The 26,004-nt window shown below is 34.6% G+C and overlaps 1 protein-coding gene across 1 annotated transcript; it reads right to left on the reverse strand.

Annotated features, from left to right (window-relative positions):
• On the reverse strand, positions 1-25,512 carry B4GALT6 (beta-1,4-galactosyltransferase 6). Its single transcript, XM_062568157.1, has 9 exons — positions 25,311-25,512; positions 13,955-14,071; positions 13,489-13,602; positions 7,309-7,433; positions 6,659-6,775; positions 5,149-5,336; positions 2,859-2,981; positions 1,885-1,986; positions 1-547 (listed from the first exon to the last, which is right to left on the reverse strand). The coding sequence occupies exons 1-9, from the start codon at positions 25,423-25,425 to the stop codon at positions 400-402; spliced, it is 1,149 nt and encodes a 382-aa protein (XP_062424141.1). The 5' UTR covers positions 25,426-25,512; the 3' UTR covers positions 1-399.
• Positions 25,513-26,004: the final 492 nt, after the last annotated feature.

The raw sequence follows: 26,004 nt of genomic DNA on the forward strand, positions 1-26,004 counted from the left end.
AAAAGCATTAATTTAAATACACGGAGGGGAAGAACAGAGGGAGCAGTATAAAAAATTCCTGGAAGAAGAGGTCTCTCTCCCAGCTTCCAGTCAAGCTATAGGTCTGTTTCTGATAATTGAGTGGTTAAGATAGAGAACATGGAGAACGAAGGCTTGAACAGTAGTTTCATGCTGTAAACATCTGAATGGTAGCTGCTGGCTTTTCTTTCAGAAGAAAATGCATGGTATATACAATCATTTTACTTCTCATCCCAAATATGCATCATCAAATGGTTAAAAATCCTTAATTCTAAGCTGCTGTTTGTTGATTTTTATTTCTTTTTCATAGTGTCTGTAGTGTCTTAGTAGCTTCTAGTATTAATGTTTACTCCAGTAGTGTAGCTTGTCAATGCATTTCCATCAATAGTCTCTAACAGGAGCAAGTTCTGGTATGAGATTTACAGTTATATTTTTATATAACCTACTGACAAGTATTTTAGGAGTATATATTAAATTGTTCAACCCATCAAGGTACTGACGTTCTCTGGAATACCTCAGAAGTTTGTATCTGTAGAGGGAGTTAGAAGGCAAAAACATGAAAAAGATTTGGAAGAAACAGTTTAATTGATGTTTGGTATGACACTAGAACAGTCATTTCACTGTTTAATATTATATACTTCAAATTCAGAAACTGTATCTCAGTACTTATAAATTACCAGGTTACCCACCTGAGCTTTAAAAGCCAGTTATTTTCTGCAAGAGCTTTTTTCTTTCCTTTTTTTTTATACATACATACATATATATATATATATATATATATATATATATACACACACACACACCCCACATCAGATTCTCACATTTTATGTTCACATACACAAATTATGATAAGACTAAAGGAAAGAAGATAATTAATGTATATATTTTTGTGGCTGCAAATGATTTTTAAGAGATATTCAATTTCTTCACATTCTTTTCCTTTAATATATCACTGCAGAGGTCAGGGAAGATTTAGGTGCCTTCAGCATACATATCTTCATGTAAAAATATCTGAATCTCTTAATTTTAACCTTAAATCTCCTACGTTTGAAAACATTTAAATTTGAGGTGATTAATAAACAACTTTCTATGACCAAAGAATACTGATACGTACACCTTAGCTTGATATCACATATCTACTTATTTCTAAAGTACATGACTGTGTCTATTTTCTGCTTTACTCACAATTTTTAAATAAAGATCTTCTCAGAAAAAGAGATGACTGATAACACAAGCAGTATTTCTAATTATCTTTAAACATAAAAAACAAAAAAAGTTTATAGTGTATGTTTTAACTTTAACCTATATCTCAACTACTATATTTTGGCTGCTTTTCTACTTTAGGGCAGCCAGAACTTACTGGTCAATTAAACCATTTTTCATCTTTGCAGCAAAAGAGAGGAATTTAGAAATAAAATTGTCAGGTGAATGTAAACAGGACCGGCTTCTAAGAAAAGAAATATGATGGAAGAAACCAATCTTTGAGTTTTACAGTCTCTTTTCACACAGGCTGTACTGTTTCCTTTTGAAGAATGTCTAAATATATAAACTAGAGGAGCCCTTCCAACACTAATTCCTGATCAGAGAAGTATGACAATACAATAGTATTCTGCAATAACGTAACAACAACATTCTGCTTCAGAGAGTATGATAACAGTATCTTCTGGCGCACAGACTCATTCTCTCTCATGGTTAAATAAAATAAAACCAACACAGCCAAACACATTAAGTTTTAAGAAAATATTGAGTTTAGCACTAAAGAAGTAGTACTGACAGGTACTGAGTGCTTATTGTACGTGTGGAAGATGTATACAAGACAAAAATCTTTAAACCTTTCGTATTTGAACAGTATTCTGTTTCTCTTACCGTCCTAAAAATTGGACTTCACCTCTATGATGGTGAGGAATGGATTTGTACTTCCCTAAATCTCCCTCTGGTCTTGTTACATTGTATCCAGCGTAGCGAACTCTACAGTATAAAATATAAACATTTGTATAAAGAATATTAAAAAATATTTTTTTGAGTTACACCAAGAGTGAAAAGTATGCATCAAAGGTTTTAAAACTGATTCTTTGCATTCACTGTCATTTTCTTCATAAAAAAGTTCATCGGTTTAAAAACAAACAAAAAAGGTGTTATTCTTTGATTCTTTTTGTCAAAGCAAGAAAAGCAGACTCCTATATCCAGAACTGATAAAGCTGGAAAAAACAGTGAAGTACGCTATATTAATTATTTTATAGTAAGTGCTTCCTGCTTTATTGTTATGGCACAACAGCATGAGAAAATGTGAAAATAGTGTATTTTTATACTTATCCTTGTAAGACCTGTCCTTTAAAATAATAAGTATGTATGTATGTATAAACTCATGTAGGCACCTAGTTTTAAGAACTCCAAATAACTGAAAATATTTTATATTTTTTATTGTAAGTAATTACTAGTATCTTATACAGTGAGCTTTACTGTCCAATTTGTGACTGTCAATATAATCAGAATAATTTATTGGACACTGCTCTAAGATATGGAAGACACTTAAATTCAAGTCTATTATACAGTCTGCGAGATAATGAAAATCAAAAGAAAGGCAGTGCACAGAGGAATAGAAGGAATGAGCCTAAATATGCTAATACCATCATTAGACCTATCTCAGAAAAGTCTAACTGTCCAAATGCCAATATGAAAGAATACCATCTAAATAGTATGTTATGATATTTCTAAAAGGAATCCTTTAAAATGTTGCAATTTGTTCATATATATATATATATATATTTTGCTTTAAATAATTACCATCAAGTGATAAATATCACAGAACAGTAAGAAAGACATAAGCACTGAACACTCACCTGTTCCAAAGGTCATCATCTTCTCCACCCCATCCCCAAAAGGCATTTGGAAACCCATTGATCTTTTTGAATTGTTCTACTGTCAGTCCACTTACACCGCCAAAGAACTCATTGTAAGGAAGACTGAAAATGATAGGCACATTTTTTATTATTAGCTGAACCAAAATAAGTAATCCTTTCTTTTAAAGATTCTTTTCAATAAAACAAAAAGAATGAAAAGCTAAGGGCACAACAGAAGAAGGTGCTGAATGCATCCACCAAGAAAAGCTGGTTCACAGATCACTAACATTAACAAAGACATAAGGAAGATAAATAAAATGTAGTATTGTCAGATTTGTATAAAAGGTAATTTCAGGCAGTAGCTCAAGTCAGTATCATTACATGAAACAAAAGCCTATCGCATACTTTAGATAGCTGCTTTAAACTTAAAGCAGAATGAAAAGTGAGGTTTTCAAGCTTTTGTACGTTGACACTATTAGACTGAAAAAGTTCCCTTATCCAATTGAAAAGAATAAGTAATCTGATCTAGTAATTGTAATTCATGTCCAAATTCCACAGAATTGTGAAAAAATAAAATGTAATCATTTAATAGTACATACTTGATTGCAGTGAAACATATATTATTAAAAAAAACCCTCAACTTTGCAGTTTTCAGATGCTAAACTTTTCCACCAAGAAAATAGAGGCGTTCTGCCAGTATACATGCAGTAATTATTAATTAACATTTATTAAGTACTAAGTAGCTAGCCAACATGAAAAGTTAAGATAGCTATTTAACACAACATACTAAGGCCCAGGTGGTGTGATTTCCATTTTTCAAAACACCATCAATGCAGAAGAATGCTTAAGATCAACATATACTTTGACCGTGGCCACTAACAAGAGCAGTTACCAAATCACATCAGTCCTTTACTCAGAAACTGCAACAGTTTCTTTAATGGATTCTGTCTCAGAAACCACTTGCAATTTCAAAGTAACTGAATGTAATTTTGATGCCTCCACATCTGGAGCCCACAAAGAGCCAGAACTATCTGCAGAAAGATTTACTGTTTCTTCGGCCACAATAGCCACTGTGGACACTAAAGGACATACAACTCTAGAATGCAGGGGGGGAAAGAAAAATGGACGGCTATGGTCATAACCATGTAATTTCTGACCTCTTTGGAAATAACAGGGTTCCTTAAAATCTTAATAGCTTTTAGGGAAGGTTGTTACTAAGTTAATTTTCTATATAATGCTTCCAATATTTAACTGAAATTGAAGGTGTTTGAAAAAACCCAAGGAATAACAGCTTATAGAATTGTTTGAGGTTTTCGTGTGTGTGTGCGTGTGTGTGTGTGTGCGCGTGTATACCTGTAGTGTGTACGTATATATACATATGTGTGCATGCATGCACATGTTTATAGATTTTACATATTTATATGTTCATATATGTATACATAAATACATAAATAAAATCCTTTAAATCTTTATTGCTGGGTGACTGACAACTCAAAATCTAAATATGCAGTCACGTCTCTAATGCATAGTTTTTGATCTGTTAGATATTAAAATTGACCAACTTTACAAATACTTGTTCAGGATGGCATATATCCACATGGAAGAAGTAAAAAACTGCAGTATGATCTGAACTGATTTGAAATAAGTGTTGAGATAGTAGTCACAGAATATTAAAAAAGCAACTGAAACACCATTAATGTAAAATGGCAGAAGAAACAGAGACAATGAAGCTGCAGGACCAGCTACATTAATCAAATTTCAATACAAATTGAATATAAAATATGAAATAGTCTGAGCAAAAGAGAAATCGTCTGTTTAAAAAGCAGTACAAACCACAAATAAACTGTACACTTACGAGAAAATTAAGAAACTTTTCCCACGATATTTTATTGCGGATGTAATTTGTTTTCTTATCTGTTAACTTTGTTAACAAACACCAAAGGCTTATGTAACCAGAAAAGCTTTCTAAGAAGCAAGACAAATTTTTCCCTCTTGACACAGAGGGCTATAATTTATTAAGATCAATCTTACTGCTACAAAAATTGGGTCATCAATTTAAAATATTGAAAAATATTATTAAATACATTTAAACACCTTTAAACTAGCAATGTCTAAATACTGTTACTAAGCTTAAGTTTTCCTTTTATAAGATCAGATATTCATTTACATAAAGACTATGATAGGAGGCTGTATTATTGGTTTTGTCTCCTGTAGATATTATCACAGATTTCAAACACTAAGAATGTTTCTTGGTCCTTAAGAAACAATATGAATAAAACTTATAACTTACATATACATGTATTTGTCCAGCTTTGCAGCAAAATGACGTGGCATTTCTCCACATCCATAATAATTTCGGTCATTTTCAGGCAAATGATCCACATCATGAAATATTATGCAGTCCCAAAAATCATCCTTCATAGCCTCTTTGAAGCCAACATTAAAGAGCATTGCACGATTAAAAGGTTGCGTACCTGTCTTCAAACACAAAACAAAGGAGAAATTTTAAGAATTAAGAACAGAGAAATTACTCCAATAATGTAAGAAATATATCATTCATTATATAAAGAAGCATTGAGAAAGATGCTTGTTATTTCTCTAACCAGAGCAATCGCTCTATATCACCTGCGCCAACTATATCACCTGCATTTTCTGATTTTAAAAGTTTATAAAGGTCTGCTCTTGCACAAAATTTAACAGCACTTGCAACTTCCAACACTAGTAACTCTAAAGTATCAAAACATAGGTGCTCTTGATCAATACAGCATGACATTACCAGTTAAAGAAATGCTGATACACATTAGAAATGAAACATTAAGTTTCATTTCTTGTTCAAACAGACTACTGAAGAATTTCAAGTGCTGTGTAAATGCTTATAACTTGATTACACATTTATAGTTAACATCATGCTAGAACATATTTCCAGTTTCCTAGAGATCGAGATCTTAACAGTTTGACTCCAACTCTCTATTTATGGTACAAGTTAATCTCCGCATTTTAATTTGGAACAATTAAGACTTCTCTAAGCTCAGACAAAGCTATATAGTTTACAAGACCTTCTGATGCAACAAATACATTATATATGATATATTTTAATAGAATTTAGTAGACTTTTCTTTATTTTCTGCATTTTTTTTCATTTTTATCACCTGAAAATACTGCATAAGACAGCCCAAGAAAAATAAAACCAATAATTTCTTTAACAATCAGCTACTTATTTTGTATGCTCAATGGTCCTTAAGGTAACACTCTGAACTATATTGCACCTTGATTATGCAAGAATCCCCTCCCATACACATTTTTTTCTTCTTTTTTTTTTGTTTTGTTTTGTTTTTCCTCCGTATCCATTCCTTCGTTTCTGAAAAGACTCTAGCCAAGATCAGTATGGTGAGTAACTTTATATCATGGACATTTCCCTTACCTTTCATTGCTGTTAATCAGATAGTTCATTCTTTAAGGCTATTGTTTTTGACTGGATTGAAATGAGTGTGTGTTGTAAAATGGTCTGCAAAAGATCATTTTGAATTTTTATGCACAAAATCTAACACTTTAAAGACAAAAGATCTAACAGTGCAGTGTTATCAGCTATAAAATATCAACCTGTATTCGAAGAAAGGCAATGTGTTTCTTGTTATGGATAAATTTAGGGAACAAAGTTGAACTTTCCTTTTTGACTCAATGGATTAGTGCAGAAGAGTAACAATTTGTTAAATTTTGCATTCACCCAAATAGTTATGATAAGGTCAAAACTCCTTTACTACGGCATCTTAAGGAGTCACATTTCAAGTAAATGCTGTTACCTGTTCAACAACATAGAAGGCAAATTCTAGACGCTGCTTCTGCAACATCGGTATCAGGTGTCGGAAAAAAATTGGAAGATGCTCATGGCGATTCCGAAAAGGAATGAGGATAGCCACCTTCAAAAAGTTATATATATCAAGGTATTATATTAACATTTTTCAATTTTAATATTTCAATACAGCTTAAGACTTCTGTGGCTTACATAGACTTTTCAACTTGATATTCAAATTGGTTTAATATTTCACAGCATTTTCATTCCCATTAGGAAAGTAGTTTGGAATTTACCTCAAGCAATTAAAAAAGAAGGAATCATTTTGAAATAAAAGCTAAATAAATTTTTGTTGGTATAAACACATGTTTCTAAAAACACTTTAAGCAATATACATATCGGACAGACGTTCGTATCCACATAATAAAATAGCAAAGTTGATGAACTTCTAAAAGTTCACAACAATCCAGTTGCAGCTTTTCTCCAAGCTTTAATCTTTTGTTGAATATAGATAGCATATAATATGTCTACTATAGTATACTATATACAGATAAATAATATATATTTTTATATACATATATACAAATAAAAGATTGACAGTTGTAAGCACTCAACTACTCTTGAATACATATAGAAGAAAAAAAATACACATTATCTTACCTTCCATCGTGGCTTACAGTCTTTTGGTTTCCAGCGTCCTCCTGGTTTAATGTCTAAATCTTTTGAAAACACTTCATGGATTTCATCAAAACTAATTTCACTCATATTCACATTGATAAGGCCTCCTAAGTACAGGAAGATGTGTTATATTTATTAATTTCAATTAAGACAACAAATCTAATTCTGTAAGTTATATCATAGCTAAATAACATAAGGAATTTATTTATACTACAAACAGGTAAAGAAGAAACAATTTATAGCATTCCTCTTAATATTTAGCTTTTACAGAATGAATGTCAGTGTTTCCCCGTGTAAATCTTGTAAGTAAAATCCTTATTTCAGAGGACACATAACAGGCAAAAATAATTTGAACTCCATACTTCTTTCAGAAAACTAGAAGTCACCCTTTATTTTAGTATCGTTCTTAATGATTTCACACCATCTGCACTATTGAATGGATAATTCTCCCTGCCTACACCTTGACACAAAAGGAGATGAACCATCAACATATTCAACTAACTTCCTCAATTTTAATATTAAATAGCTACGCACAATTCATGAACAACCTTCACCTATAAATTCACCAGTGTCTGCATCAGACCAATATATAGCAAGTGGCTGGATTTAATAACTATCACTAATAGAACTAACGAGCCCAATGGGAAAACCATTCACAGATGCCTAGCGATGAGAGAAAATAATTCAGCAAGATAATGAGTATAGACTATAATGTGGTAGCAAAAAATTCAAATTATTGTTTATTATGAGAAAATATTTCCAATTAGTTGACAGCTAAGAGCTGTCAGACTTCAGAACTAGAAAAAATGATTTATAGTAAATAGTCTACCCTGAAAAGCAAAAGCAGAGGGAATCACAAAAATTCAGGGAGAAGAGTAGTCTAATATCCAGTAACCCAAAGCTCAAATTGCTCTTCAGCAACTACTATATTAGAACATCAAATAAGAATCTTGCAATAACTTGACAGACTATAGAATATTCTAGTTGCTTTTTCTTAAAATTCAGAAGTCTTTTGGAGAGGGCTGGAATTTTAAAGACATAAAGAATTTGCACTCATATTCTCCCCTGTACCCATGTGTCCAAGAAAAGTATTTTGTGTTTGCTTCATGTTCTAACACTGAACTGACTAACTTTCAAAATCTTTTGGAAAGGTCTAAATTTCTGGAGAACAGCAATTAGTTTCAGGAGACAGTGGAAGATACTGCAAGAGGCATTTTAGGTTTGTATCTGATTAATAATGAGAACTAATTGACAATATAAATGTAGAAGGTAATTTTGAAAAGGATCAAGAGCAACAAAATAAGGAAAAGAGATTTAGTAGATATAAAGCAGATTTAAACAACCCACATTTTCTTAGAAGGAGGAGGAAAACTGGCAGTTCCTGAAAAAGACTGCATAAAAATATCCCAGAACAAGCTAATCCTACACAGAGTTAAAAAAGAAGCATAGATGATGATCATTGCAGTTTTATTCAAAGCTCTTCAGTAACCTGAAAATGAAAAAGAAATTATACAAAATATAGAAATGAAGGTATGCAACAAAAGATCACCAGATTACTACACCAGAAAAGGAAGCAAACAACACATGACGCAAAGGATTCATATGCCTTGGTCTTCTGAGAAAAGCCTGTGAACAGATGCTCACTGAGGTTAAATGTGAAAAAGAGATAGGAGCCAGGGCCAGGACTAGTTAATATCTATATTAACCAGAATGTTATATAAGACAGATGCATCTAATTTGGTGGGAATGATGAAATACTCTCCAGAGTGTTTAAAAATTAGCCATAGTAATTTCAAAGTTTAGTACTATCAAAAGAACACAGGAAAAAGGATTAACTATTCTTTCATTTATTTATTTTAATGATTTACATGCTATAGAAATAACTTTGGTAAAAGAGTTGTTCTCCTGAAACAACCTGTTGAACATTTTTTTTTTTAATTATAAAGGGACGATTTTTTTTCCAGAAATAGATTATACCAAACCCACTTCATTTTTTTTCTTTGATACAGTAATCAGTCTGGCAGAGTAGAGGGAAACAATCTGCTGTGCTTTATGACTAAGTTTTTGACACATCAGAACAACATTCTATTACATAATACAGAAAAAAATGATATGTATGTGATAATCAACAAGAAAGTGTAAAACTCATTGAAGAAGTTTTTAAAATATTTCATTGTCAGCTTAAGGGAGGCAGGAGAAGGCATCTCAGGCTTGGCCTACAACGGCCTTAGTATTTCCTGCTTCTATTCATATCTAACAACTCTATAATTTGGGAAAAAAAAAAAAAAAAAAAAAAAAAAGAGGAAGTAGAAAGCAGTTTAAAAGACAGAATCAAAACCAAAATAATTTCAACAAATTGGAGATAGGTATAGAAATCAATAAAGTGATATAAAAAAAATTATACATGGACTGCTGGTTAAGGAGAAATGAAGTATACACACAAAATGGAATCTACCTGGCTATGCTGCAGTATATAGAAAAGAGAATTTGAGTGCTTATAATAGCTCACACATTAATATGGGACAATAACATGCAATGCAATTGCACAAAAATGGCAAATATCATTCTGGAATACATTAACAGGTGTTCTATGAAAGACAGAAGGTGATTATTGACTTTTTTTGCTTCCCTAATGCTACCAGACTTTAGGCTGTTATAATTCCTTAAAAGGAAATCAAGTTATAGAAAGTCTACAATACAAAATAATTAAGAATGACAACAGGTTAGAAACAATATCCTTTAAAAAGGTTCAAAGAATTGCGTTTATCTACATCGAAAAAAAAAATCTTTTTCGAGACAGAAGAATTCAGTATACAGATAGCAACCAACTGCTTTGCAAACCTAATGGAGAAAGGCAAGCAGAAATTAGACTAACATGCAGAAAAAAAAGTAAACACAGGCTGAAAATTAGGACTATCTTAACTATTTGATGGTATCATAGCATACAGAACATTTGGAGACAGCAGAGCTTCTTCCTCAGGAAGATTTATTTTTTAAACCAGTATGTTAATACCTATTACAAATGGTCTAGGTATTTTTAACTCCAGTGTACTGAGGTGATCTGGATATTCCTTGTAGTTCACCATACAGAGATTGAAATAAGGCCATAACTACACTGTAGCTAATTGCTATTTGGCTTGAGATGGTTTTCTATGAGTAAGCTCATGAGCAAGAGCAAGTGATTCAGACTTTGGGTTACAGAGTTGTACCTTTACAGAGAAGGAGACAAAATATAGAATGTGGAGGTGTTAAATGAAATACAGGTAATAAGCAGTGCTACTGTGCTGTTCACTGGATGAACATTTCTGTTGAGATTAAAAAAGTTGTAATGGAAAATTTTTCCAATAAAAAACAAGACAGAAAAAAAAATATTCTATTAGCATTGATGCTAGTTTTGGTTTTCATATTAATTTAACTTCCAGACTTAGATTTTGCTAAGATGACATGAAAAGTTGCTTCATATACTTCAAATCAAGTGTTTAATAAACATAAAATCACTAAGTACTTACTTAAACTATTTGGAAAATTATGTTTCAAGTTTAAAAATCTATATTCAATTTTATATTCTACTAGATCAGATATTTCCACGATGAAAGCAAACAACTGTTCTCTAAATACGCATCCAGCTCAAGAAAAACAAACTTCTGCATTGCTAAAAACAATGCTTCTAAAGCTTCTGTGCTACTGTTATGACAAAATTGTTTCAGAACTTATATACTATATATATAATAAGCCAAAAGTTCATATTTTCATTTAAAAACAATCTCCAGCTGACTTCTACATAGGTAGGTACTTCAAATATAAAGTTTATGAATTCCAAATTTTGCAAGAATCTCTTCTCTGAAAAGTATGACAATCAAAATTAAATCTGAAAAACCTACTTAATAGTAATTCACTTATTTGAAGCACAGCTTAAAAAATAAAAATTATAAACAAAAATGCCCCCCCTTCTCCCAAGTAAAAAATATTAGAATCTAATTCTGCATTTTCTGTGGTGAAGTCTTAACACTTGGTACTTTAAAAATGACAATGGATTAAATATATATATTATGGAAATACAATAGTAATTAAGTGAGCCACTGTAGAAACTAGACTTGCTTATTTTAAGTGCTATCTCAGTAAATTAAAATCATTATGTTAAACTAGGTAGTGATGTCAATTAAAATACATTCCTATTACTGATAGAGTAAAGCAAAATTCAGCAATCTATTCCTCAAATATTCTTCCTATGTTGAGATACAGAGACAATTTTCACCAAACGCATCAGTCCTCAGGAAAAAAAAAGGGGGGGGGGGGGGGGGAGTGAAATAACTTTTTTGTAGCTACTAGCTTGTTAAATTTGTCTTCTCTACTTGATTAGATTTTTAAAATACACATTTTTGTTTTAAGAAAAAATGGTCAGTAATGTTTGGCTGTCAGCAATATCATTTGGTATGATATGGATTTGAATTATTTTATTAAATAATTATTTGCATTCTTGCTCATGCCAAATGACAGCCCACAATTTAAGTCAGGTGTTTGTCTAAAAGACAAGGTAAGAATTCTGAAAGGTGTTCTAAATATCTTTAGAAACTATTCCAAACATTCCATATAAAGCAGTGGATTAGTTGTTTAGTTTTAAATATGACAACTAAAAATGAACATTTTAATATAACAGATACTGCCAGATAGTAATTAATAATTAGTTCTGGAAACACATTTGCACGTATTTATAAAGATTTGTTGATTCTCCCTCTTTAGTTGGAACATTCTGACACCAAATGAGATATTCAATTTAACCAATTAGCTTTGAAATCTATTTTAATGCTGCTATTAGTACTTTCCTCGAAAATATAATATGAAATCTATCTATAAAACATCTGCAAGAACTCAATTCCATGTGTTACTTATACAAGTTATGATTTCTTCCAAATACAGGACATTAAGTAAAATGTTTTTTTATCACCCCTTGTAACCTACTGCAATCCAGACAGTGGAATAATTTCTTACAAAGAAGAAAACTCTTGAGAAAAAGTAAATGAACTCACATGTCAATAATGATTCCTAAAGAAGAACACTGATTTATCCAAGGAGATGCAATTTTATAAAGCTTCAACATAAAAGTCTCCCCAAAAACAAACAATGAGTTGTGAAGGAAATTGTAAAGCAATTACCACCAGGAGACATTTTTCTCTTCCATTTTATGTTCAATCCACAGTCTCCTAACACCTCCTGGTCTTGCAGGTTTGCTTTCTCTACAAGCTTCAGGAGTGCAAATGCCCAGGACTTTGTCTGAACCTAATTTTCTTTTCTGGGGAAGGCAGAACAACAACAAGCTTGCAGGATAGGGGAATTTACATGAAATTTCACAGTTCGTAACAAGAACTATATTTTTCTAATTTTTAGGAATTTTTCTAAACAAAGATACACTCTGTAGTCTACAGAAATTGAAGGTAGAAAGGTCACACCAACAGTCTTCTGGCCACTTTATTAATTCAGGTTAAGATCACCGAATTACATCAAGAACCTCTTTCTATCTCAATTTGTGCAACTGTTCTAACAGCACAATATCTGCTTGTAATAGATGTTCCACGTACACTGGGATACTACTACCTAGGTGAGCTGTGATACTACTGGTTTTAAAAAATGCAACAAAACAAAAGGGTGCCAAAGGGTACTTAATTCAGTTCCATAATTCAGCATAAAACTCCTTAGCAGGTAAGTATTTTCAAAGAAAAGAATTAAAGATTTTAGGCATAAGGTTGCATAAGAATTAGGGTTACATATTCAAATTTTATTTAATAGCTTGGGATCTGAAACATCTATGTTTGAAAACTTCTTCTGAAGCCAACAACTTTTCACCTTTTAATAAAGTATTATAGAGTTTTAGAACTTTCTTATCACCATCAATTCTCCCTTTACCACATGATCTCATTCAGCTTCTTTCATACTGTTGCAATTATGATTACCTAAAGATATATGATGAAGATTTAAGAACTAGTTTCTGTCTCATGAATCTTGCATTAGGAAAAATATTTCCAAAAGGAAATTGTTATCTTTTCCTCAAAATACTCAATTTAGAACATTTTTATACAGGTACTCTAATGTATTATTAAAAGCATTTAGTATTATCTAATTTGTAAGAAATTAGAGTTAAAAAAAAGGAGTCAGTTTAAAACTTACTCATGTAAGGCAGCTTTTCTGGACAAGCCTGGTAAGGAGAATAAGTGAAGTTTTCTGGAAGATACATTGTGGTTTGAGCAAGATAGTCACTAGAATTGTTTCCTTCAGGATAATCTTAAAAACAAGAATTGATTTTTGTAAAAACTTACGGTATTCATTGACATTTTTGTAATATATCATCATGTATGTGATTGTATAAACAACAAATTCCTAACAACATAGTTAAAAAATACAACACTAAAATAACAATAATTAAATTTAGGTATCTTTGTTACAGCTCTAACAAATTTATTTTTCTTACTAAAGTTCCAGAATGAACTTGATAAACAGCAACTATTTTGTCTTCACTTCAATTACAGAGAAGTAGGACATGGGTCTAGATTTTCATAAGCAGGCTATATATCATTAAGATTTTTTTTTCATTAAGGTGATTTAAAAAATGAAATTGAATAAGAAATATTCTTACCTGTGCCATTCAATGTAGTATTTTTGTTAGTGTACAATCTGATCATGTGTCCTATTGTTTTTACATTTTCTCTCAACATTATACCACGAGCTTGCACCATAAAGAGATATGTGTTTGCTGATAAAACAAAAAGCAAATTTTGAATTAAATTACAGTGAAGTATTTCAAATTAATTTAATATCCATTTATGTGTTCAATATTTATTATGTCTTAATTTGTGACTAGTGAACTTTTCTTGGATCTTTGTCTTGGAAGGAATGAAAGTAAAAGGTTTCATCAACAGATATTAAAAACAAAACATAAGAATCAAATGGATTCACAGTCACAGGTCTTTTAAAAAAAATATAGGAAACATCAATACACACTTTGTATAATACACATTCTTTTCTCTCTACCTTACAATAAGTACCTAACTTGCATTGCTAAGAATCCATTCAATTTACTAATAAATAGGTTTTCATATGCAGACATAAATCCATGCAGCTTTTCCTCATATATGCAGACATACGCAACACAAATATAAAGACAAATAAAAAATAGGTTTTCATATGCAGACATAAATCCATGCAGCTTTTCCTCGTATATGCAGACATACGCAACACAAATATAAAGACAAATAAAAATTCTATCAATTTTTTGACCCAGAGCATCGTCCACATTTTTACTTATTAGCAAACATACAATTGTTAGTCAAAATATAATGCTATTCATTCACTCCCAGAAGCCATTTCATTATATAATTACCACAAATCACTAACAACGTGAAAGTATTAATGATTGACAAATATATGTGAAATATTTATTATAGGCGTCAAGGGTGAGTGGCTGCCAAGCCTTAAAAAATGAAGTACAGGAGAGGAAGTAAAAGACAAAAACCCTTTGCAGAACAGTTTTTATTCAGAGTAGCCAAAAGGATCAAAGGGATCATCTGTCATTTCATGCATGTCAAGTACCCATTTACCTGGGAGGTATTTGTCTCCCTGTAACTAGTAACCAACACATACCCAAAACACTCTAAGACATAGGACATAAGAATGATGGAAATTTATCTCAGAAACCAAAAACTCCTTTCTACTGTCTTTATCAGATGTCCCAGCATCAATGGCATGACACAAATACCTCTGGATCAGTATGTGTCTTCTCATAGTCCAATACAGAAGACTAGAACTGAAGAGAACTATTTATAAGGACAGAGGCATTTCCAGAGGAAAATATGGTTACCAATTATACTAAATTATCAAACAATACTACTGACACCTACAGAGATCCAAATACCAACATAACCTTTAAAGTTATAAACCCTGTAATTTTTTTAAATTTAATTTTTATAAAAATATGGAGAGCTTTGCTTGCTCTCAAAGACTGCTTAATGAAAGATACAATCACGTAAAAGGCAGGGTCAGAACATATCAGATGCTGTGCATGGGGCATAACTGCCAACTCTTGGCCAGCATAACTAGCAGTTCTGGCTAATGAGAATTTAAATCTGCGTAAGAGTTACTTAGGTACCAAGATCCTTAAATACGTAACGGTAAATAGGTCTGATACTCCAAAAACAATTTTATCATTAAACAGAAAAATTTAAAATTCAAAGCTTCCCTAGAAGTAAAAATAAGTGGGTTTTAGCCTTTCAAACAGGATAGAATTTTCCTAATTAATAATGACTCTTTTCAAAATTTAATACATCTCAAATAGGTATCTTCCTTTCTGTATTCCCCACATATTATTGCACAGCTCTTTTTTTAAAAAAAGTATCTTCCTATTCCAAGACTACTTTTAAAAAAAATCTGTTTTGTAAACGTTGATTTCAGAACTCTTCACTTCAGAGATGTGCTCTGAAAGGCTGCGTGTGCTATCTTCTCCATTTAATGAGACACCAAAAGCCAGAGTCATTTCAGTTTTTAAGATTGCAAAATTGTTTACAGGCATAACATTAATTTAGATACTTCAGGATATATCAAACTTTGTTCTTTGCACATGTTTAACTTGAATTAGATTATGTCCAGATCTATATCACTTGTTATTAAGATATAACCTCTTTTTTGTGAGCCACTTTTTTATTGCAATGAGAAACTATTCATTAATAAGACATCACTTAGGCAACAGGGTGGGAATGGGGAGAGGGAAATCCCAGAGCTAGATATAACCTTCTGAAAGAGGCAAGAATGTTATCTTAAAGACACTGAAAATTCTCTTGAGTTCTTCTTCCTTTAGAAAAGTTCACACCTAGGCTCCTAACACAAAGTCAAACTACTTTTTGTCCACAGGAAGTGCTCTGCATCCCTATCCATTTCTAGACCATGAAGAGCAGATTACGATTTTACATGAGAAATAATTACTTTCAAGTACCTATGACCAGATCATAAACTTTATGGCCATGTGACTATGTACAAAGATACTATGCTATGTCAAAATCATTAAAGGCTCTTCTAGATGCACATTAGATTTGATACTATGCATTTCCAGAGAGCTATGCTTAGACCTGTATCCGAGAGCCCACCAATAATTTCATCATTTTATTCTTGCTCCCTTTTCATCAACACTGCAAGTCCCTACCTTCAAACTTCTTCAAAAGAATACCATATTTCTTAACAAGCAAGCTCATTGCTTTTTCATCTATTTACATGTTCACCAGCCTTGGGAATTTTTCTGGTTCTTACCAAACCACAGTGACTGCAAACACTAGATCTGTTAAACAGGTAGGTGTTATCTACCAGACACATCCATAGTCAATCATTATGAAAACTTAAAAGTCAGTGAGGGTGTTCTCCAGCACTGTCCCCAGTATGGTTTAGAGGAAAGATTTATTCCAGAAGTCAGTATAAGCAATATATGAAAATCTACTCTTAACACATTATTGTGGTAGTCTTCAGAAGTTGATATAGTGTGTACTGCAGGCTGAGGCTAAGACCTTGACACAAGTACATGAGAAAGTCAGGAGGATCACATAGCTGTTCTGAAGTCTTATGAGAAACTTTACTGTAGCCTAAATCAGAATGCAATTATAAACCTTGATACAACAGATTTTCTTTAAGAGGATCAGCATCTTGCTTTTGTTGAAAGGCAACCTGCTTATTCTAAGGAATGAAAGTAAAATGAGAACACCAGACCTTCGTGAGAGACAAAGCTAGAAAAGGTATTTCTCTAAAAGCAGGTGTCATAAAAGGAAGATCAGGACCCCAAAACTGACCAGGCAAAGTCTGCTGCCACTTTGGGCTAAGTATTCAAGATCTGCTTTTACCAACAAGAAGATCTATTCTTGCTGTGTTTTCATCACGCTATTCTTGGAGTATATCCCATCCCAACACCTTGTTTGCCTGGCTGGTTTATTTGTCAAACTACCATTCAGCTTTGGTCAATTATCTAAACACAATGCAATGCCTTTCCCTCTAGGCACATAGTCTCTACATGCCTTATCCCAGCTATTTGGGACTCTAACACAACAGCAATTACAAAAAATATGGATATTGAGCAATTGTACTTTATGCCAGAGAATTCCATGTAACAAAGCAGGGCAGGAGTCCACAACTTCTATTAAATAATCTGTGATCATGTCTTTTTCAACATTTGTAGCCTCTCCCTAACATCTTCCTGAGACAGGACTACCCTCCCCTCCTTTTTTTTAATTGATGAAGCATAGGTTTCTTACTCCATCCATGAGGTCTGCATGCCTATAAAACACACAGCAACAATATCAGAATATATTTGCCCGGCACGTAAACCTGCATTATTCAAATATGAGGATAAACTGCCGAAAACAGTGGTACAGAGATATTTAAAATGATAATCTATCGCTTTCAAATCATCACATTGTGTCACAGTCCAGCAAGTAGCAAGTCAAGTATTTTGCATAAATTTGTATGTCAAGGTAGCTTTTGCAATTCTGTCCTTGCGCATTTCACTCTTGAGCTACAGTAGACACTGACAGCACTTGTCTTAGTACTGGGCATAATATCCCAGCCTTTTCTTGTTTATGCTCATCTTTTCATAAACACCTTGGAGCACAGAGCAGGAAATCAAGTAACTGTTAAGAAAGCAATAGCCATCCTCAAGACTGACAGAGGGTTGCATCTTGCCTTTAGCTGACCAAATTTATATTCCATTGTCACTGAACAGCTGCTCAGGGAATAGCAAATGCTTGAGTTGTCACTGAAGTAGTTCAGAAGCTAACAGCAAGGGGTTAGGTTTAGCTCACTTGGTTAGACCATCAGACAAAAATTAAAGACCTTAGCTTTATTCTAAAAATAAATTCGGTCTATTGGCATGCTTTTGCTAGAAAAGACCTGTGAAAGAAGAGAGTTTGCGTGTCACATAAACAAACAGTGATAGCAAAAAAACATCCAAGATAATCCATAAAGGCCAGAACTAAAACAGAAAAATGTCTTTACCATTAATGTGGTCAATGAACAAGAAGATAGAGATTATTCTGCCAGTAACCTCACCAGATAGGTCAGTCCCTGAAGTTTGCTTTGACTTCTGCTCATCCAGTATCTTCAAGCAGTATGAACAGTCTCTCAAACTGAACATACCATTTCCCAAATTGACTTGCTGAGGCTGACTGACAGCAGAATAAGGAGGGCTAGAGTCTGCTGGTTTCTACTGCAATCAATTTCAATTGTTAGTGGTAATTTTATACGAGTCATCTTCCTGATCTTGGCACAGGTTTCAACAAACCTTACTTTTACTGTTATACTGTTATAAAGTAAAAAAAACAAAACAAACAAACAAACAAAAAAAAAAAAAAAAAAAACTTCCACTACTATCTTTCTGCATTTTTACCAACCCATCACTCCTGTTACAGTGCAAGACAGTGCACAGAAAAGGAGGGTAAATGTCCACATCTACATCAAAGAAAATATCTAGCAATGTAGCTAGCTATAAGTAGTTTTCCTCAAATTGTACTTATTTCACTGCACATGGTCCACACAAGAAACAATGCTCCTGACTCAAAAAACATGCAGACATCCAGACTGTCACACAGTGCACAACATAAGTGGGTGGGAAGTTTAGTACAGTACATCAAACAACATGCCCATTAGAACACCTTGAAACAAATACTGCACTGAATGCTCCAAATGCAGATGTGTTGTTATATAGCTCATACCTAACCCAGACAAAACTTTACTGGCAACTGATCCAGATCTACATCAGCAATCATGGAAGCATAGCCACACATCACCCATCAAAAGCCCTGGGTTCAGGGCATTACTAAAACTCATTATGACAAAGCACACTACGACATTGAAGGGATCATCCTGTATTTCAGAGGACACTGTTAAAAATACCAGGTGGATCATTTTTGTCTCCATCTTCCACAGTTAACAAGTTATTAATTGGTTTACATGTTGGACTGAAAACAAGACACTTGGAAAAAAATTGCATTAATTCTTAAACGATAAAAATATCTTTAAAAAAGCCTGTAGCCTTTTAAAACAGATAGTTGTCTATTATTTAAATATTCACCTGAAGACTATTTATAACTTTAATAAAGCAAAAATCTTTTGCTTTAATCCAATTCTCAGATCACTCTCCATTAGAGAATCAAGCTCCTTCCAGTAATATATCAAGAATTACGACTTTTTCCGCAATAGTTGGTTAATTTATCATTCCTCAGCTTATTAGAAGTGTAGAAATCAGTTTTACCAGTTTTACAAAAAAAAACTTTGTAATCATGCTGTATATAAACGTCAGCAAAAGCAAAGTCAAAACAGCATGTCATGCACTTAGAAGCAATCAATGTAATAGTGAAGTGATCCAGTACATTACAAACTGGATCAATGAATAGCATTCTGAAGAAGGAAGAAAGGACAAAGTTAGGATTGAGATTATTTTAACTAATTAATCAGAAAAGCATTAAACTAATGAGATTACAAACTAAGACTGGGTTGTGGAAAACATTAAGATAAGAAGAACAGGCTTGGCAATTACAAATTTCACTTAAAAATTCAGCTTTCATAGTAGAAAGTGAAATACTATGTCTGGAAAAAAAAAAGAAGAAAAAAAAGCTTTATGTCAAAAATACATCCAAAGCAATTAGCAAAAAATGGTTAGCACCTGTATTTAAGAAGTTAGAAGGTGATGATCAGAGCAGTCCCAGGAACACTAGGCACAACCCTTAGGAAAAGTTACTGAAAAGCTAATAAAAGGGATGTTTAGTGGAGATTTCAAGGGTACTTCAAAATTAAAGTGTAGTAAATATAGCATTATGGAAAACAGATTTGGCTGATGACCTCCAAAATTACATATCTGCTATTCAATGCCTGTTTTCATAGGACTTCTGCAAAGCAATTCTATCAACACATTGCAAAAACTGGCATAGATTCAAATTGGTTAACAGAAAGATCACAAACAGTAATTGAAAATGGGAAATCATCTCATGTGAACATTTCTAGAACAAGTCCCACATGGATCTCTTCTCATCTCAAGGTCATAGCATATTATTCTCAGCAACATGAAAGTTATAAATACACCACTAGCAGAGTTTACACATGGCAAATTAAATGAACATTAAGAAAGTGTTCAAACTAAATTCTACAGATCAATCTATACCATATAGTAAGTAGAGGCCAGGTGAAGATGTCTTCTAAAACATTACCCTCAATTTACCAATTAATGGATATTTTTCACAAATACAGGATATGGACTTTACTCTGTAAAACACAGACTCATTAAACAACTTTGCAGTGAAGGAGGATAACCAAAGTAACGTAACACTGCTGGAAAGTAGTTCCTGCTCACAAACTCAAAGCTACAGAGAAATAGTTAAAAAACAAAGAAGTATTAAACTTTGTTACATATTACATGTTTGTTGTTACTACATTACACATTTGTTGTTGTTTTTTAAAGCACGCACAACAGAAGAAAGTAAAAACTTGTATGCATTGAAACCTATCTTTGACTTGATTTCATGTTCTTGAATGCTTAATCTAATTATGCACTATTAATAGTTTAACAAAAAACCCAAACTCATTTCATGGGTATGGTGAGACTACATTTTCATCCACATATGTATCACCTCCCTGAATGGAAAATATATTAGAAAGACACAGATCATCTCAATCCTTTAAAAATAAATTATTAAAAACTGCATATATTTTTAATAGAGATCACTAATATGGTGCAGGTAGACCAATATACATCAGGTAGAAGAGTTGTTTTCAAAATTATTCTATTAGCAGTGGTGTTTTTTAATACTCCAGGTAATATCTGTAGACGCACTGCCACAAAGGACATTCCTAATGGACAAGCCCTAAGACTACAAAGATGAGGAACTGAATAACTTTCAGGTCACTGTTTATCAGAGCTAATAAATTGCACAAAGAAGAAATCTTGTTAGTCAAGATTCCACTTAAGGAAAAAAAATTAAAATAATAAGATTTCTTTCTCTAGCAATATTTTAAAGCAAGATGCATGACACAATATCCAATACAATTTCTAACACATTTGATAGTATTCTATCCTCTAGTCTCAGACTATTAGTTGCCAATTATATGGCAGGTCAAAAATAATTCAACAGCTAATTGTGAAACAGTATCCTATGGAAATTTACAATCAACACTGTTGCAACATCTAACAGCATAATTTGTAAATTATATCTTACTTTTTAACTCGATTCTGGGTAGAGTCAATCAAGAAAGTATTTTTCCTTGAATTTCTACCATTTTATCCAATTTTCAACTCCAACTTTAAAATGTATAACTGAATTTCATTATATTAGTTTATTTAATAAAGACTAGGAGCAGTTGGATGCTAGTAATTGTTTTTATAATGGCATTTTAAATGCAAGAGCTGCCAAATTCTTCCAAAATTTTGTTTTAATGAGTTCAATTACCGAGAAATATAGAAATCTGAAATATTTGCAAATCAAATACTCCAGGTAACAACATAAATAAAATAATAATAATAATAAAAACAAAACAAACCCCAAACCAAACATTCCAAAGTGAAAGCAAAGAAGGACAGTCCACAAATTTAAAAAACAGAACCAACCATTGTGGATAAAAAAAGATGCTCTTTCTTGATTAAGATGAAAACCACAAAATGAGTACTCCATGAAGTCATATGCAGGTAAGTTCCCTGAGCAATAACTAAATACACCCAAGGCTTTAGGAAAAGTATCTTTCAGACAGAGATAGAAGCAAATGATTCAGAAAGAAATATGCAAGTTTAGTCTAAAGTACATCTGTTCTTAAAATGGAAAGACAACTACAAATGTTTGAATTCCAATAATTTATTCATATGAAAAGAAATTGGTTTGTCCAGTCTTAAGCATACATGGCTAAGGGGAGATGGAACTCCCTTGTTGTCTTTGACTCCACAGTGGAATGTATAGAGAAGATGAATTTAGACACTTTTTGGAGTTACACAGTGAAGACACAAGGCAATGCACACAAGGTGCAAAATGGGAAATTCCTATTACATATTAGGAAAAAAAAAATCATAGTTGTTCAACAGTGAAACATGTTGTCCAAGGACACTGCAAAATCTCCTTTTTTGGAGATATTCAAAAACCCAGTTGGACATGGCCTTGAGCAATCTAATCTAATAGGATATGCTTTCAGCAGGGGTTGGATCAGATCTCTTCCAGAGGTTCCTACTGATTTAAATTATTCTGTGCTCAAACAGATGATCTTTAGAAATATCACTGATCTGTCACAATGCCAAGAACAAAGAGTATTAGCACAAAGGTTGTTCCCATATTTATAGCCTCAGCATCTGGATGCACAGCACCTGGACACAGTGGTCACCATTTATCTTGATAATAGATTTTTCAGCTCTTTCCTGCATTTCTGCTCAATTTCCCATTCTCCTCCTCCCCCCCCCCCCCCAAAAAAAAATAAAGGCTTGATATAACTCTTTCCTATATTAGGAAATATTAGGAAAAAACATTTCTTTTAAAATGTTGATCTTTTTATAGAAATAGATGGATAGATACCAAGTTTACCAATTTGTGATCTGAAACCAATGGATAGGCATCAAAATCTTAGGTAGCCCTCAGTTATTTACAAAGTAACTCTCATCAGTGATGGAATGCTCTGTATTCTGTTAAACATTTTATGTCCTCCATTCCCAAGAAAAGATTCTGGCATAACTAGAAGCCAACCACAGCTTCCCCTCTCTCTCTCTCTCTTTAAAAAAAGAGAGAGAGAGAGAGAGAGAGAGAGAGAGAATAGTTACTATTTTTCCTCCTCAGACTTGTTCCACTGTTTAGGATTTCTAGTTATTGATGTCAGAGACAGACTGCATCTTCCCTGGCCATCACACTATTACATAATCACTTCTCACGAGCACTGTAAGGCCATCATGTCCAAGGTGGCTAGATTAGACTGCAGGTGATTACAATACTGAGAACTCCAAGATGCTCTACCCAAACCGGTAAAGGTTCTCTGCTGGAGTTAGACAGACAGAAAAACTTAGATGACAAGAGACAGGTTTCTAAGACTAGTTATATCATCCAGTGTGATTTCAGCTGTCATTGACAGAAAAGAAAAAAAAAAGCAAAGTCAGAAAAAAAAATTCTTACACAATACTCAGATCATTCGCAGTGAAATAAAAACAGTACCTAATTGCTGTCTCTTGGTCACCATGGCCAAGCTACTTTGCTCAAGTCTCCTTATCTTGCGTTCCTTTTGATGAAGTAAACTTGAAGCTAAATACTTGTTTTGAATAACAGTTGGCACTAGACACTAACTATTCAAGTCCCTTTATTAGGGTTGTCATCCATAAATGCTGGGAAAGAATCTATTGGTGCAAAGATTTCTGTTCTCAGCTAGATTCTTCAGCCTCTTAACTGCAGCTTATATGGATATCCACAACTTCAATACAGTTTCAGAATCACAGGTCATCTTCAATGTTACTTCAAAACAGTAACTTCATTTCACAAATCTTCATTTCATTTATTAGAGAAGCAGCAATAAATCATACACCAGCTGCTTATATTTAAAGTCTATTATGATACTGCAAGAGTGCTTCATGTAACTAAAATGTCTAAATGGACCCTAGTAGCATCATTCTCTCATTTACAAAAGACTAAACTACATCCCCTTCAGTGGGAAAACATTATAAGGCAAGAAATTTAAGAAGTCTAATCCGTGACACATTCCCTACTTATTTTTTATATTTATTTGAAGTGCAGTAATTGACAGGCATATCAATATTGCATGAGGTGCTATAACTCACTGCACCTTGAAAGGTTTTACCAGACAACTAAAAGGTGATGAACACGGAGATGCTAAATAGCAAGAAGATACTAGTGTGTATGAAAGTTACCACAGAGATTCAGCTGCCTAATTAGCATGAACATTTTATAGTAATCACTGCAGAGATTTTTAAGCACTGAGTAAGTACACTGAGAAGGCTTTACAGGTATTTGTGAAGGAACTCACGAGTAAGGCGAAAATGTCAACATTCCCTGGAAAAAAGAAAACATGTAACCTAGCCAAAGACATGGAACAGTGAAATATCAGTACCATACAGAAGTATACTTCTTGCCTCATTTCAAGGTAACATTAACCAAGTGCTGAAAGCATCATGTAGTGAGAAGGCGCCTGATATTTTCCCAAAAATAACAACAGAAGAGCAAACTAGGAAAACAGCAGACTGTGTGTGTGTCTATGTACATATGTGTGTGTAAGTGTATATATACATATATATATATACACACATACACACATTTTTTTATCTGATCTAGACTTGTACAGTTATTTAAGGTAACATTTCTTATACAAACCATTTCTCCCTCCACTTACGTGATACTTTGGGAAGTGGAAGCTAAGTACCTTTAAAATCTATGAGGAGACATTCCGTTGATAGAAGAAAATGACAAAAAATAAAACTGATTCTTGATTTATGTTCACATGTGCTTTATTCCTAATGCAATTACGAATGATTTAAAAGATGCATTTAGATGACTCAAGCAGGCAACTTTGCAGCTCTTTCCTGGTTTCAGCCATTAATTTACAACACGATGGAACGGTGAGCAGATTTTTTTGCCTCACTTTTCCGGCCTGGGAAATAAGAATGGCACTGACCTATTCCTCAGTGGCAGATGAATCTTCTGGAGCACTTAAAATTAACAGAACACAGATGCAAGACGAACACAAGTTATCGCCGGTGCGAGCCTCGGTGGTCGCTGGTAGCAGCCACTGCTCTGACCCTCCCTCAGCAGAGAGGAGCGGGAGGGAAAAGAGGGGGTCGCGGTGAGCCCTGCTCCTCTCGGCGCTGCGCCTACCTGCCCACACGGCTCCGCGCACAGCAGCGCGACGTGACAGGGCCGCCGGGCCGCGCGCCCACGCCACGCCACGCCACGCCACTCCACGCCGCCCCTGCTCCCCCCGGGGGGCGGCCCCCGACTCACCGATCCCGGGGGCCACATAGATGAAGTAGAGGCAGGACGAGGAGAAGGAGAAGAAGAAGATGAAGGCGAGCATGGAGCGATTGGAGACCCGCAGCGCCCTGCGCAGCAGTGACATCCTCCCGCCGAGCCGGCCCGTCCGGCGGCCGCCGCTCTCAACCCCGCGGAGCCGCGGCGGCGCTTTCCACAGCGCGGCGGCGAGCTGCTCCCATGGACCGGGCGGCGAGACGGCGGTGCAGGGGCTCCCGCTCTCCCTCCCGCCGCACCCTCGGGAGCGGGAGCGACAGCGGCCGCGAGGGGCGGAGGCCGGTCCCCAGCGCGCGGCGTGCGGCGGCGGGGCAGCGCCGTGAGGGGAGCGGAGCGGAGCAGAGGGCGGCGGCGCCCTGTGGCGGGGCTGGCGGCGGAGCGGGGCTGCCGCCGCGCGGGCAGGCCGGAGCGGGGAGGGTCGCCTAGCGCTGCCGCGGGGACTGGGGACGGCTCCCGCCGCTGTTCATGCCGCCGCCGCCGCCCGCTGCCTCCCCACGAGCGGCGGCTGCAGCATCCCCGCTGCCGGCGCGGAAAGTCACCGCCGCGCCACGCCGCGCCCTGCCCCGGCGCTCCCACCTCCTCCCGCACCGGCGGGAAGCGCGCTGCACCCGGCCGGCCGGCGCGGCGCCGCGCGGCCTGGCCCCGCCCCGCAGAGACCCGGCTACTGCGG

Source organism: Rhea pennata, chromosome 2 (assembly GCF_028389875.1).
Source record: "Rhea pennata isolate bPtePen1 chromosome 2, bPtePen1.pri, whole genome shotgun sequence".
NCBI classification, from domain to species: domain Eukaryota; kingdom Metazoa; phylum Chordata; class Aves; order Rheiformes; family Rheidae; genus Rhea; species Rhea pennata.

Excerpts from the sequence above, each read along its gene's own strand:
- B4GALT6 (XM_062568157.1), bottom strand. The coding sequence starts at position 25,425 with ATGTCACTGCTGCGCAGGGCGCTGCGGGTCTCCAATCGCTCCATGCTC. Across the intron at positions 5,337-6,658 it reads CCTTCTATGTTGTTGAACAG|ACAGGTACGCAACCTTTTAA; the intron begins GTAACAGCATTT and ends TTGTGTTTGAAG. Across the intron at positions 548-1,884 it reads GAAGTCCAATTTTTAGGACG|ATACAAACTTCTGAGGTATT; the intron begins GTAAGAGAAACA and ends CTCCCTCTACAG.